Here is a 13,046-nt window from a genome sequence, read left to right as displayed (position 1 = left end):
CTGGTGGAGTGCACAAAAGCAGGGCCCAATGCGTAACATCGGGGAGGCAAATGTCAGGAAATATCAAGGTGTGTGGGCCGCAAGGTCGGCGGTACGTTGCCGTTGCAAATATCTCATTAACATTGGTTGAGTAGAAGGGCAGAAACTGGTCTATGTTGGCTACAATGCCCCCTAACGGCCGATGTTTTTTGCTACAGAGCTTCAAAGCATCATCCCGAACGAGTATCAGTATCAAGTTTTGTGTGGATAGCATCTACTGTGGCAGAGATATTGCAATTGCAAATTTTCCATTTAAATGAATTGAGATGTTGGCCAAAATTAATGAATGTGGATTATAGCGCCACTTATTGGACAATCTTGGCCAAATTTGGGTCAGAGCATCGGAGTGGGACCATTACCAATAATCTCAAATCTTTTGCTGATAACATGTAATTTGGCTGAGATGTAATAGGATAAGTGTTTCATAGCTAGCTAGGTAAATTAGTTTGGTCGTCAAATGCGCATTCTTTAACGTAGCAAATTTCTGTGAATTATTTTCTTTTGTCTCGGCCATCTGGAGATGCTACACACCATGTTTCATGCAGATCTTTCGCACGGCCTAGAATGAGTTAAAAAAAGTTGGTTTTGCGCATAGCCCGATATTGCGAAAAGTATTTTGAGGAGAAATGTGCTTGGCCTATATCAGGTGATTCCCTTTGATTCAGTGAACATGTGGATGTAAAGTTTTTTGTGTGACGCAATGTGTAATGAGAGAGTTATAGGCAAAAACACATTTGATGTCATTATAACGCCACCTAGTGATCCACAAGTGTAACATTTGGTAATTGAGGTCACTAACACATTGTATATCTACCCTGTTAATGTCAAGTTCTTCACTTTAGTGTAAGTGGTAAATCCAACGTGGGTCCCATAGGCCACGCCCACTTTGACCAATCAGTACCCAACTACCTGAGGGGTGGCCTCAGGAGTGGCCCTAGATGGGACCCTCCAAAATTCAGATAAGCAGTTCATGAGATATAAACGTTTTGTGTGGCGGACTTTCAGAAGGTCGTAGCAAACAAGAATCTAAAGCTTTGCGTTTCTAGCCTACATTTTGGTCGAGATATGGCAAAGTTGGTGTTTCCATAGTTAGCTACACAAATTTGTTTGTGCGTAATATGCACAATATTTATCCTAGAAATATACACTCAAACACACCTACTCATTACCGAAACAATCACTCATAGTGTCAATGCAGTACCAAATAAATATATGCAACCATGTGACACAGATTTAAGCTTTGTCTTGAAAATATGTTTACCTTGTGACACCAGAACAGTAGTTGTGAGCTACAATCAAAGCAGCTTAAAAGGCTGTGTTACGTCTTTTCCCGTGTGAAAGTACAGATTTACCTTCCACCACATCCTTTACCAAAAACCCCATCAATATACAACATACCAAATGTGGATCATTTTAAACGTGTATAAAAATATATGGTTTTTGAATGTCCGATGAACTGTTTGGGTGTCATAGGGCCAAACGAGTTTTTTTTCTACTATAGCACGACCTAGGTGTGGAAGTGAGTCAATTGTTGCGGCTGAGGTCCTTGCGGAGTTTTGGACCAGTCCTGAAAATGGCACCTCCCACCACCACACGGTTTAGCCTGTAGCGGGAGTTTTAGGCGGAGATGAACAATATCAATGGAAAATAATCCTTAGACAAACAATAGGGTTCCACAGCCCTGCTGAGTAAACCGTGTAGCTTTGCTCCCGCGGTTCCCAGCCCCTTGGGCTTGGACCCCAAATTACAGAACTATAAGATAATGTATAATGTAGATAGAAACGTACCAAATGTGGATTAGTGGAAGCCATCAGTGAGCAAGACTGCCAGTTGGTCTTGGCAACGCCCATGTGTGAATCTGTGAATGCGTGTAACCCTCAACTGCTCCCTAAGGCCTTTGCTGTGAATAAGAATCTGCCATCAGACTGCACACCACGGCACATGTCACTTCCTGAATGTGCAAAACATTACAGAATATGTAAACAAAAATGTTGTTAGGCCTACAATAAATAATGAAAAGAAATAATTCATTATAGCCTGGTGGATTATTGATGAAGCATCGTCAATCTTCTCGATGCGATGTATCGATTATTTGATTAATTTCAACACCAATTAATTTTACCAACCACACGTACAGTTTAACACACGCCACATTACATCTTTAGTAACAACCTTTCCTCACAAAGATATCAGAAAACAAACACTAAAAGTGTATTCTATTTCATATCATGTAATTGATAGGCACATAAAGTAATCAACCATCTGATTTCGTTTTTACACACCCTGCTCATCAGATTCAGATGGAATCATTATAAATGATTCACAGTGTTCCTGCTTACATAACTGTCCTTGTCCTTGGTGCCTGTTTCCCTGGGGCAGCTGCAGGGTTATGGGGTTGTGTGTGTGTGTGTGTATGTGTGTGTGTGTGTGTGTGTGTGTGTTTGTGTGTGTGTGTGTGGTGTGGGGGGTGGGTGGGGGGTGCTGAAGTATACAATGACAGTCTAAACTGGGATGTTGGATCTGTGCCACTGTGGTAAACGGACTACAGAACTAACTGGTCTGCATGGGCAGTAAGCATGACCTATAAGTTTTATTGATGGGATTTTTGGTAAAGGATGTGGTGGAAGGTAAAACTGTACCGTCACACGTAAAGAGACGTAACACACCCTTTTAAGCTGCTTTGATTGCAATTCCAACTACTGTTCTGGTGTCACAAGGCATACATATTTTCAAGACAAAGCTTAAATCTGTGTCACATGGTTGCATATATTATTTTGGTACTGCATTGTTACTATGAGTGATTGTTTCGGTAATGAGTAGGTGTGTTTGAGTGTATATTTCTAGGATATGATTTGATTGTGTTTGCAGTGGGTGAGCAACATGCAGCAATATCAAGGGGAAAGACTCATTTGGAAAGTCATGTCTGTGGATGGTCAGGACACAGCTGTGAACCTGGAGTCTGAGTGTTGATTTGGGAGCTGAGACTCAGAGTGACTCTCTAAATCAGCTGAAAGTATAAATACAACCATCAATGTACAAACACAACTGTAGTATGTGTGCTAAATGTCAGTATCTGCTGTGATACAGTTTCTGCAAACACTGGCAATCTATTCATTTAGTTTATCCAATAATAGACAAACAATAGGGCTCCACAGCCCTTCTGTGTGAACTGCGTAGCAGTGTGAACCGCGGTTCCCAGCCGTTCGGGCTTGGACCCTTAATTACAGACCTATAAGATGCTTTAGTGTTGCATATCTTAGTAAAGTTGAGGGCTATCCATTATTTGACTTTGAATAGGCATATCTATAAGTCTAGATACTGGGGGTGGCTATTTGTATAGACTTGATTATCATCAGCATAGCATGTGAATCCTATGTAAATTTTTCAAACGAGCATGGTTGTAGATATAGAGTACCATTAGGCCAAGAACACAGCTTTGTGGTGCACCAAAACTGAAATGATCACCTGGGGATCATTAAGCAGGTGCTCTAACACTTTTAAAGTTTAAGAAAAAAAACCTCTGTGTTTTGGGGAAACCTGAATCTTATGTAAGACTGCTGTCTGCGTCACAACGTCTCTCAGCTCCACCCCCAAAATTTCTACTTAGTCACATGATATGGGTGTGATTTAATATCTGTCTGCAGGTTGATTACTAAGGTCTATCACATTACCAGTGGGGGGTAATGATGCTGGCACTCGTACAGAAAAGAGCTGGACTCAAGATTTCATAATAAGTAGTGTATAATTAGTAGAGTATAACCTTCTGTTAGCCCAGACTTGAACATTGGCCCTTTGCATTGAATAAAAAGCAATACAAACTCAAACACATCCGACAGGATATTTATCATGATTTACACTGGTGTTCAAAGGATTATAATCTCCTGCCACAAAGCTTGATTGGGTCCAGTCAGACGTCTGAGAGGAATGCTCTGTATGTTTGATGGTCGTTGATGGTTATAGGTTGTAGAAAGTCCTCTTTATGAATAGATGTCATTTAGTTGTGTAAATGGGGATCAAAACACTGTGGCAGGCAATAGTTGAATAAGAAGAGAAGAAATCAACAGTCACTGGTAAAAGAAACTGGAAGCATCATAATGTGTTCAAATTAAAATAAGAACTGCTTCCTATGACATATTACAGTGTCAAGTGCACAATAATACAGCCTATGATTCAAACTTCTCAATAGAAACAGAAGGTAAGTCTAGGATTAGCACTGCTGGAACATCAGCTGAACATACTAGGGAGTGATACATCACAGTTTAAACTCTTCAATAGAACCACTGAGTAGACTGCAGAGGGCCCAAAGAAAAACTCAATATTTAGAGGTTATTATTGCTTTTCTGGGAAATAAATTCTAATTCCAACAGTATTCTCCTCCAGTTATTCTGCTTCACAGTCTCACCAGGGACAATTTGAGTAGAAGTACGAAACATTCAGTAGAGATTCACTGAAGTACATGTACATGTCTACAACAAGGGTCCAAACCATCATAGCCACCTGCTCCGTTCAAAGAGACTGGTTGAAATCAAGTTGAAAAACTTGATTACTTATCGAAGTCACCCTCTCCATTGAATAAAAATAATATTCCAACTACAGTGAAGATGCAGTATTTTAATTTACACATTGATATTTAGTGTAAATAAAAACATATTTTTGAAACAAAGCCATGTTTAATGTGCTTTTTCTGTTTTATTTTCTGTTAAATGTCCAATAAATGGGATTTCATTAGAATGTAACCAATGGGCATGTTTTTTTTTATAAGAACATTCATTCAATTGCATGATATTCTCAACTTGAGATCCATTCTTGATCTCATTTTGCCATTTTTAGGAAAGGTTAAGCCTTTTCCACAGTCACTTTCATCGTAAATCATTTTGAGCAAGGTTAAAACATTGACCAGTGCCTACACTGCAAAGACTATATGAATCTAATATTACAACACCACAGTGAAAATAGGAGTTTAATATATACATTTATGTAGGTGCATGTGCTTTTGTCCAGCAAGCTCCTAGCAGCTACGAGCAGGCAGAAGGTGAAATGTTGGACTGAGCGGCTGCAGCTGTTTTGTCTCTCGTCTCGAGTGTTGTGTGGTATTCGTTCTTGCCTTTTAGAAACTCAGCCAGGCACAGAAGGCCCCCTGCGACCAATGAAATGAGGGGACCCCAGGTCTGCTCAACCAATAGGGAGAGAGGTCTGGGTATAAATACTTAAGCCCATCACTTGGCAGAGTTGGGCAACCCCTACATTTGGTTAACAGAATCTGATCCCAGGATCTGTTACTTCTTTCTTTTCTCCTAAGCAGGTAAAAAAGCCTTTTTGATTAATCCAAGGGAAATGTTGTGGTGATTTTTTCTATATAAGTGTGGACAAACCTCCTGAAATCAAACCTCCTCTAAGAGAGGGAAACATTTTTAATTTCAAATGACTAAACATATTCATTGGTGAACTCTGGAGCCATGAAACGTTTTTCTCTTCTCTCGTTTTTGACTTGGATCCCTCAAATGCTTTGCACATGTTTTCCTGATCTGGAAACTCCTAAACTCTACTTCTATCAGTGCACTCTGTAGTGAAACCTTTTTTTAAAAGACTTGATGCTCTCGGTTTCTTGGACATATGGGTAGCACTAGTCTGCTGAGAATAGTTAGAGTGAAGTGTCACTCAAACAGCTGTGACTGTCAACTGTTGCTGACGCTAGCATAGTCAAGGAGCGCTTGATTTAGTCATGGAATTTGTGGAGCCATCTGTGAGGCATGCAATGCTTTGACCTTTCAGTGCACCAGGTGTCATCAATCAACTACACCTCAAGCAACTGACGGAGTTCTGACCTCTATCTAATGGAGAGAGAGAGAGAGAGAGAGAGAGAGAGAGAGAGAGAGAGAGAGAGAGAGAGAGAGAGAGAGAGAGAGAGAGAGAGAGAGAGATCAGCTATTCTGATCAATTCTGCAGCTGCAGCTCTGTTGATTACAACTCTGCATCTAGACATTTTTATTAAAGTAGTTTTTGCTTAAGAATTAGATCATTACCTTCAAATATAGATTAACCATTTTTTAGAAATGTTGATTTATTTGACTGTTTTATAGGTTTTATTACCAAAGTGCTTTCTATGCTATTGCAGCATTGCTGGGCCACTAAGCATGACTAAACACTCTTAACTTGCATTAATCTGAGGCTGAATGGAGTGAGAAAGAAGAGAAAATCATTCATCATAATGTGCTGGAGACTGTAGCTCCCTGCAGAGATGGGAGGGGTGCAGGACCAGAGGGGGCACAGCCACACTATTAATAAGCTTTGCTGTGAGGGGGAAACAGGTGGGGAGACAGCCAGGGAGATATGTACACTGAACAGCTGAGAGAGAGAGAGAGAGAAAGAGAAAGAGAGAGAGAGAGAGAGAGAGAGAGAGAGAGAGAGAGAGAGAGAGAGAGAGAGAGAAAATGAGACGTTGTCTCCTGTTCACTAGAAGACTCATAGACAAGGCACTTGAAAAACTAGGAGAAATACCAGACAGAAAATTTGGTATTCACTGGATCACTGCTGTGTTTTAGGTTGCTTTGTAATGTCACTTCAAGTCGACAAGCATTGCAGATTTAGAAAAAAACATATTTTCTCATCTCTACTCAGGTGGAGAAAGAATCGCAGCCATGGCAAAGAACTGTCATAATGACCTCAAAATGAAGTACTCCGTGGACGAGGAGTTCCCCGATCTGTCCCTGCACAACAACCACATGGCCAAGGTAAAAAACTTTCTCTGACCTTTTCTACCCATGAACAGTGAACATAAACCAGCAACAAACATCCTGCACAGGCACCAATATCTGTAACCAACAACAGCATGACATTGCGTTTTAGAAAGACATGACTCTGCAGGTGTACGTTCTGAAATGTACTTCAGATGAGACAAGTCACGTTGAACTAAAATATTTGGTCATTGCTGCTTTTGGAACCAGAAGATGTTCTGATTGCTAAGATCACTGACCTGCACTGATTGTCATCTGCTGTATAGGTGTTGACCAAGGAGATCTATGGCAAGCTGAGGGGAAAGTCCACCCCTAGCGGCTTCACCCTGGATGACGTCATCCAGACTGGTGTTGACAACCCCGGTGAGAAGGAGCAAGTCATCAGCATAGAGATGAACACAAACCAGCAAGCAAAGATAGGGTTTTAGAAGACAAAAAATAACTGAAGCAAACACTATTTGTAGCCAAATATGCGTTATGATTATTTTAGGTTATGATTATGGATGCTGTCAAACCTGACAACAATAGCATCCATCACTACCTTCAAACAGGACTTCTTATACATGTTTTTGGGGATCAGGGCTAAAGTTTTCTGTTCTACTAACTTCCTCATCCTCCCTCTTGTCCCCCAGGTCACCCCTTCATCATGACTGTGGGTTGCGTTGCTGGTGATGAGGAGTCCTATGAGGTCTTCAAGGATCTTCTGGACCCAATCATCTCCGACCGTCATGGTGGATACAAGCCTACAGACAAGCACCAGACCGACCTGAACTACGAGAACCTGAAGGTGAGAAGTCAAGACATGTACAATTGTATTGTTGTAGATCAGAACAGCATTAAGCTTCCACACTAAATGAATCGCCTTTAATTAATTAATTACTGCTTACCTTTATGGCCATCTTAATTTAAAGTTAAGTTAAATAATTCCCAAAATATTGATACATTACTTACAGACATTTTCTAAAGCAACAGGCTAAACCAAATTTAGTCCTTCACATGTAAAGCCAGCAAGTTTGTAAATGACAATGTGTTGTGTTTTCTGTCCCGCCTTCTTGTCTCAGGGTGGTGACGACCTGGACCCCAACTATGTTCTGTCCAGCCGTGTCCGTACCGGCCGCAGCATCAAGGGATTCACCCTGCCCCCCCACAACAGCCGTGGAGAGCGCAGAGGCATTGAGAAGCTGTCCATTGAGGGTGAATGTCAAACTACTGACAATAATGTAAATCTAGTGTTTGTAGAACTCAGGATTTCATTTTCACAGACTGACTCTTTTTCCTCTGTCTACCTTCCTCGGTACCTTCCGTTCAGCCCTGTCCAGCCTGGACGGTGAGTTCAAGGGAAAGTACTACCCCCTGAGTGGCATGACCGATGCCGAGCAGGAGCAGCTGATCAATGATCACTTCCTGTTTGACAAGCCTGTGTCCCCCCTGCTGACATGTGCTGGTATGGCTCGTGACTGGCCCGACGGCAGAGGCATCTGGTGAGAACCCCATACACACAGGATGGAAATGAAATGTGAATGCAAATTAGACTCTTTTTGGATTCCCAGAGTTTAGAAAGCAAAAAAAAATGATAACATACAGTATGTGCTATAATCTGAATTAACTGCAAAAAACTGATTTTAGGAGCACATAAATACACACTCACTAAACAAACAACCATCCTGTGAGCTAAAAGCTCCCATCAGCCCTTTAACCTTTAACACTTCCCCCATCTGTCTTATTCTCCCATAGCGCTAATATGAAAATCCGGATTACTCCTGTTTTTAAATAACTGTTCAAGGGTGTCATGAATATCAAAGCACAGTGTACACAGCTACAGCCTACATTGCCCCTTACAGTAGCTTGGCACCCTGTAAATCTACCACTGTGCTGTTTAGACAGTTCACATTATCAGGGTTTAATATTTTGGCTTTCATTCTAAAACATGCACACTGTCCCACACTTCCAGAAACATTTCTACCAAATTGTATTCATGCAACATTGTTGTATCAAATTACTGACTCACAAACATTTTGCTCTATATGTACTGTACATCATGTGAATCTGAGCTGGATTTTCTTCCTCCAGGCACAACGACAACAAGACCTTCCTGGTCTGGGTGAATGAGGAGGATCACCTGCGTGTCATCTCCATGCAGCTGGGAGGCAACATGAAGGAGGTCTTCAGACGCTTCTGCGTTGGCCTGCAGAAGGTAAAACACAAAAACCCTAACCCATGCACATTTTATTTTTACCAACAGTTATGCACACACACATAAGTCTGCAAGATACAACTGGGGATAAGAGTTAAAGCCAATTCACCTTTGTGCAAAACAGCTTTCTATGGTTACTCTCTCTGTGCTGAAATTATGTACATGGTGTAAATGTTAAACCTTTTTATATTACCCTTTCATTGCTGTTAAACAACTTAAGATGTTTAAGTTCTGTCTCTAGTAGGTCTGGCTGGCATCAAGCGCCATGCGTCTAGTTATATTTTAACAATCATGCATTACTCTTTTCACTTTTCTCTTCACTGGTCAGATTGAGGAGATCTTCAAGAAGCACAACCACGGCTTCATGTGGAACGAGCATCTGGGCTACATCCTGACCTGCCCCTCCAACCTGGGAACCGGCCTGCGCGGTGGTGTGCACGTCAAGCTGCCCAAGCTCAGCACACACCCCAAGTTCGAGGAGATCCTGACCAGGCTGCGTCTACAGAAGCGTGGCACAGGTACTTAAAAAATAAACGATGAAAAAGTTCCAATGGCTCAGACTCAAAGCTAGTGACCCGCTAATATTTTCAGAGGAGCCCCAAGAGCTGTAGTTTTAAACACAACACAGATGGATGTGGGAAGGTAAAGTAAAATATTATATATACACTATAGTCTCCCTCCTCTCTTACCTAATGGATCCTTTTCACTAAAATATCCAGGGAGAGAGATCTTCAGGAAGTAGGCCGGTCGACTTACACTGTTTTCCCGCTGCATCTCAAGACCTGTGAAAATTAGATCAACTAAAAGGGAGGAATGTTTGTTCGACATAATGTACATATATTTAATTGATGAAACATTCTTGCAAAGCTTGAGTTAGTCGGGCTGCGATTTTCCCTTAACCAAGTATGTTCAAGTTCTCCAAGTATCCACGTCCAAGGAGAAATACTTGTAGTATAAAGAGGACTCATTCTTCTTCTCCCTCCAGGTGGCGTGGACACAGCCTCTGTAGGTGGTGTGTTCGACATCTCCAACGCTGACCGTCTGGGCTCCTCCGAGGTGGCACAGGTCCAGTTGGTGGTTGATGGTGTCAAGCTGATGGTTGAGATGGAGAAGAAGCTTGAGAAGGGAGAGTCCATCGATGGCATGATCCCCGCCCAGAAGTAAAGTGGATAGACAACCAATGACTGAATGACTGTCTGTGTTTTTTTTACATTATAAAAAAAGAACGGGGGGTAGCCTTGTTGTAAAGTTATTTTACTGGTTTTGGCCAACTGGCTACCTTCTGCTTACTTCTTTCCATCGAGAAGACACTCCACTTTTCTCTCTGCTCCTTCTTTTCGCACTTCAGTTAACCTCACTCATCTTTTCCTTTTATTTCTTCTTTCTTTGGCTCTTAATTTCCTGTCACTTTAACCATCTCTCATCCACATCTTCTCTGTAACATCCTGGGATCAATCCATGCATGGTCTGGTCAAGGCTATGTATCCGAAAAAAAAAATGTTTTTGGTTGTAAAATATAACTGGACTTAATTAAACCATGCCCCATGTAACAATCAAACCTCCTCTCTCACGTTTTCTTCATGGGAAACACGCATGAAATGTTCACTCAACACATATTACACAACCATTCAACGACAACGAAAAGAAACTAGTTGGATGCCACGTCAAAGACAATAAATACATCCATGAGATAATAAAATAGACAAGAAATACGAGGTTGAAAGTCTTTATTTTTGTGTCACACATTATTTCCTAGGAGACATGCAGGATTGCAGGTCGATAATTTCCGTAATTTCAGCCCATAAGTTAAGTTTTCTTGACAACAGCGACAGCTTCAAACACACTATACAATAGAACTGTAGCCTTCAAGCATGGCCCTAACTGTTTCTACAGAACATGTACTGAGAGTGAGGCCCAGTTGTACACAAAGAAAACAAATGCAAAAACTAGCCCTAAATCACAGCTTCACGTTTTCAGACAGTGATGGATACCGGCTGCAGCTAAAATCTCCCATTCAACAGACACAATCCTGCAGACCTTACAGCGTAAATATTGAATATCTGCTGTATTTCTTTCAACTTTTCCTTTTACATATCCATGTTTTGTTAAATGCTGCATACTTCTAAAGTACAAATTATAACTGCTTGGCTATATAAAATTACAGTACAAGTACAACAACCTGTTGATTTTGGAGTTGTCAGTGTCAATATATAGTCAACAAAGCACTCTGGTAGTTTTGTTCTGTAAAAAGCAGCAAAGTGTTTTTCATAAAAGAAAATCAAATTTCTCCAACATTCGAGCTCCTATCTTGAACCGTCACATGCTTTGAAATTATATAGTGGCTTTATGAGGCGGGAATCTGATTGGTTAACAGTCATACAACTTTTACAGTCATACTGGAATCTGATTGGTCAACAGCACATGTTACAGCAGTGCTGCAGCCTGATTAGTCGACAGATGTTAAGGCCTACAGTTTCTATATATCCAAAGTGTTGCTGAGGGTAAGAACACAAAATAAATGTACTATTGGACAAAAGAAACGTTATGAAGACAGGTTGCCATTTTGAATTAATTTTTTTCTTCTTCTAAATATGACATTTGGGCCATTTCTACCTGGAAACCTGAAGCCATCACTCCAGCTGATTTCACGTAGGGAAGTGAAGGAAAGAGCACTCAAGATCAATTATTAGCTTCAGTGGACTTTAAAATTTGTGATTTTGAAACAATTTACAAAAGAAAAATACAGACTAATTCAAAAACTCTGCCAGTACAATGCAATCCTGACTAAAAAGCAAAAAAAGAAGTGCTCAATGAAATTTAACAACAAATCAGCAATATCAACAATTAAAAAGGAAATCAAGCAAGGGGCCCTAGTGAGCCGATGCCTATTCAAGTCTAGATTCTTGGCGTTGGTACCGTATTGCACTACATTAGAGGACCGGAGGGTGGTGGCGTTCTGACTGACTGTGATAATGTTAAGTGCTCCCAGTAAAACCTCCAGCTTCTCCATTTACTCTAAACCAGCGTTAGCTACTGTAATCATGTGAGTGGGAAAAATGTGAAATCTAAACAGAAAAAGTAGCTTTTAAAATTAAAAATTACGTAGTCGCTTAACTTCTCTTTTGTTTGACAACCAATAAAGGCTTTTTAGCTTCCCGTTGGACTGGGTTTCTGAACCACGTCGGCACTGGCCTAGCAGGAAAAGGATGAAGATTTGTATTTTTGGGGATCATACTGTGTTAAATGTCCTTTCCAAGGGTTAATTTGTTGATTTTATAAAAAAGAAGAAGCCATTTGCGGCAAGAAAACTAAAACAAATACAGGCCAGGTGAGACACCCTGTTGTGTAATAAAAACTCAAATCAGTGTTCCTGTTGGAGATCCAGTTACTTTGTAGAAATAAATTCTACTTTGCACTTTAAACCAACTGAATGTTATGTCATTTGATTCTTTGAAAGAGGATTTTTACTTGTTAATTAAGTTAGCATTGGGTGAAGTAGAGTATATGTAAGGAGCAGAGCATACACTCAAAAAAATCAGGTTCCCAAATCCAACATCAGCTGGGTCCTGTATAATTAGGCAGCGTGGGTCCTCTGGAAATACAGTGCAGAATTCAGTATGGATGGCAGGCAGAGAGGCAACATTTTACCCCCCAAAAAATCCCAGTTCAAATCCCAACTAAGCTGTGAATGGGCGTTACTAATGGATGGGCGGAAAGGCCGCTATGCTTCATTCAGTCCGTCACAAGTCTCTGCATTTCTGCATGTCTCCCTCTAGAGGCCGGAGGTCAGACTGCGACCTCACTTCTGAAAGATTTGACGCCTGCTTCAGAGAAACAGATGTCAAACCTCGGCCCATTATTAAAAGTATTAAAGAAATAAAATAAACTTAATACACAAACATTTTTAAAACATTTCTTTAAATAGCAGCTCTTTAAAAAGGAATGATGCCAACAAATATGATACAACAGGAATAACAATGTCAACAACAACAAATTATCAATCTCCCATCATTCTCAGCAACACAATCCTCATTATCATCAAACATGAAATCGTGAAATGGGGGGGGGGGGGGGGGGGG

The 13,046-nt window shown here is 40.8% G+C and overlaps 1 protein-coding gene across 1 annotated transcript; it reads left to right on the top strand.

Annotated features, from left to right (window-relative positions):
• The first annotated feature begins 5,191 nt into the window (after positions 1–5,191).
• On the top strand, positions 5,192–10,525 carry ckmb (creatine kinase, muscle b). Its single transcript, XM_034863268.1, has 9 exons — positions 5,192–5,341; positions 6,658–6,770; positions 7,040–7,136; positions 7,406–7,560; positions 7,835–7,967; positions 8,083–8,254; positions 8,844–8,967; positions 9,296–9,485; positions 9,953–10,525. Exons 2-9 carry the CDS (start codon positions 6,678–6,680, stop codon positions 10,129–10,131), a joined length of 1,143 nt encoding a protein of 380 aa, XP_034719159.1. The 5' UTR covers positions 5,192–5,341; positions 6,658–6,677; the 3' UTR covers positions 10,132–10,525.
• Positions 10,526–13,046: the final 2,521 nt, after the last annotated feature.

The sequence above is a fragment of the Etheostoma cragini genome, chromosome 3 (assembly GCF_013103735.1).
Source record: "Etheostoma cragini isolate CJK2018 chromosome 3, CSU_Ecrag_1.0, whole genome shotgun sequence".
In the NCBI taxonomy this organism is placed as follows: domain Eukaryota; kingdom Metazoa; phylum Chordata; class Actinopteri; order Perciformes; family Percidae; genus Etheostoma; species Etheostoma cragini.
Note: the sequence above shows the minus strand (reverse complement) of the source record. Positions and strands in the feature narration are given on the sequence as shown.

Bases quoted from the DNA above. Each gene is read 5' to 3' on its own strand.
- ckmb (XM_034863268.1), top strand. From the start codon at position 6,678: ATGGCAAAGAACTGTCATAATGACCTCAAAATGAAGTACTCCGTGGAC. The intron at 7,137-7,405 runs GTGAGAAGGAGC...CTTGTCCCCCAG, and splicing joins GACTGGTGTTGACAACCCCG to GTCACCCCTTCATCATGACT. The intron at 7,968-8,082 runs GTGAATGTCAAA...CCTTCCGTTCAG, and splicing joins TGAGAAGCTGTCCATTGAGG to CCCTGTCCAGCCTGGACGGT.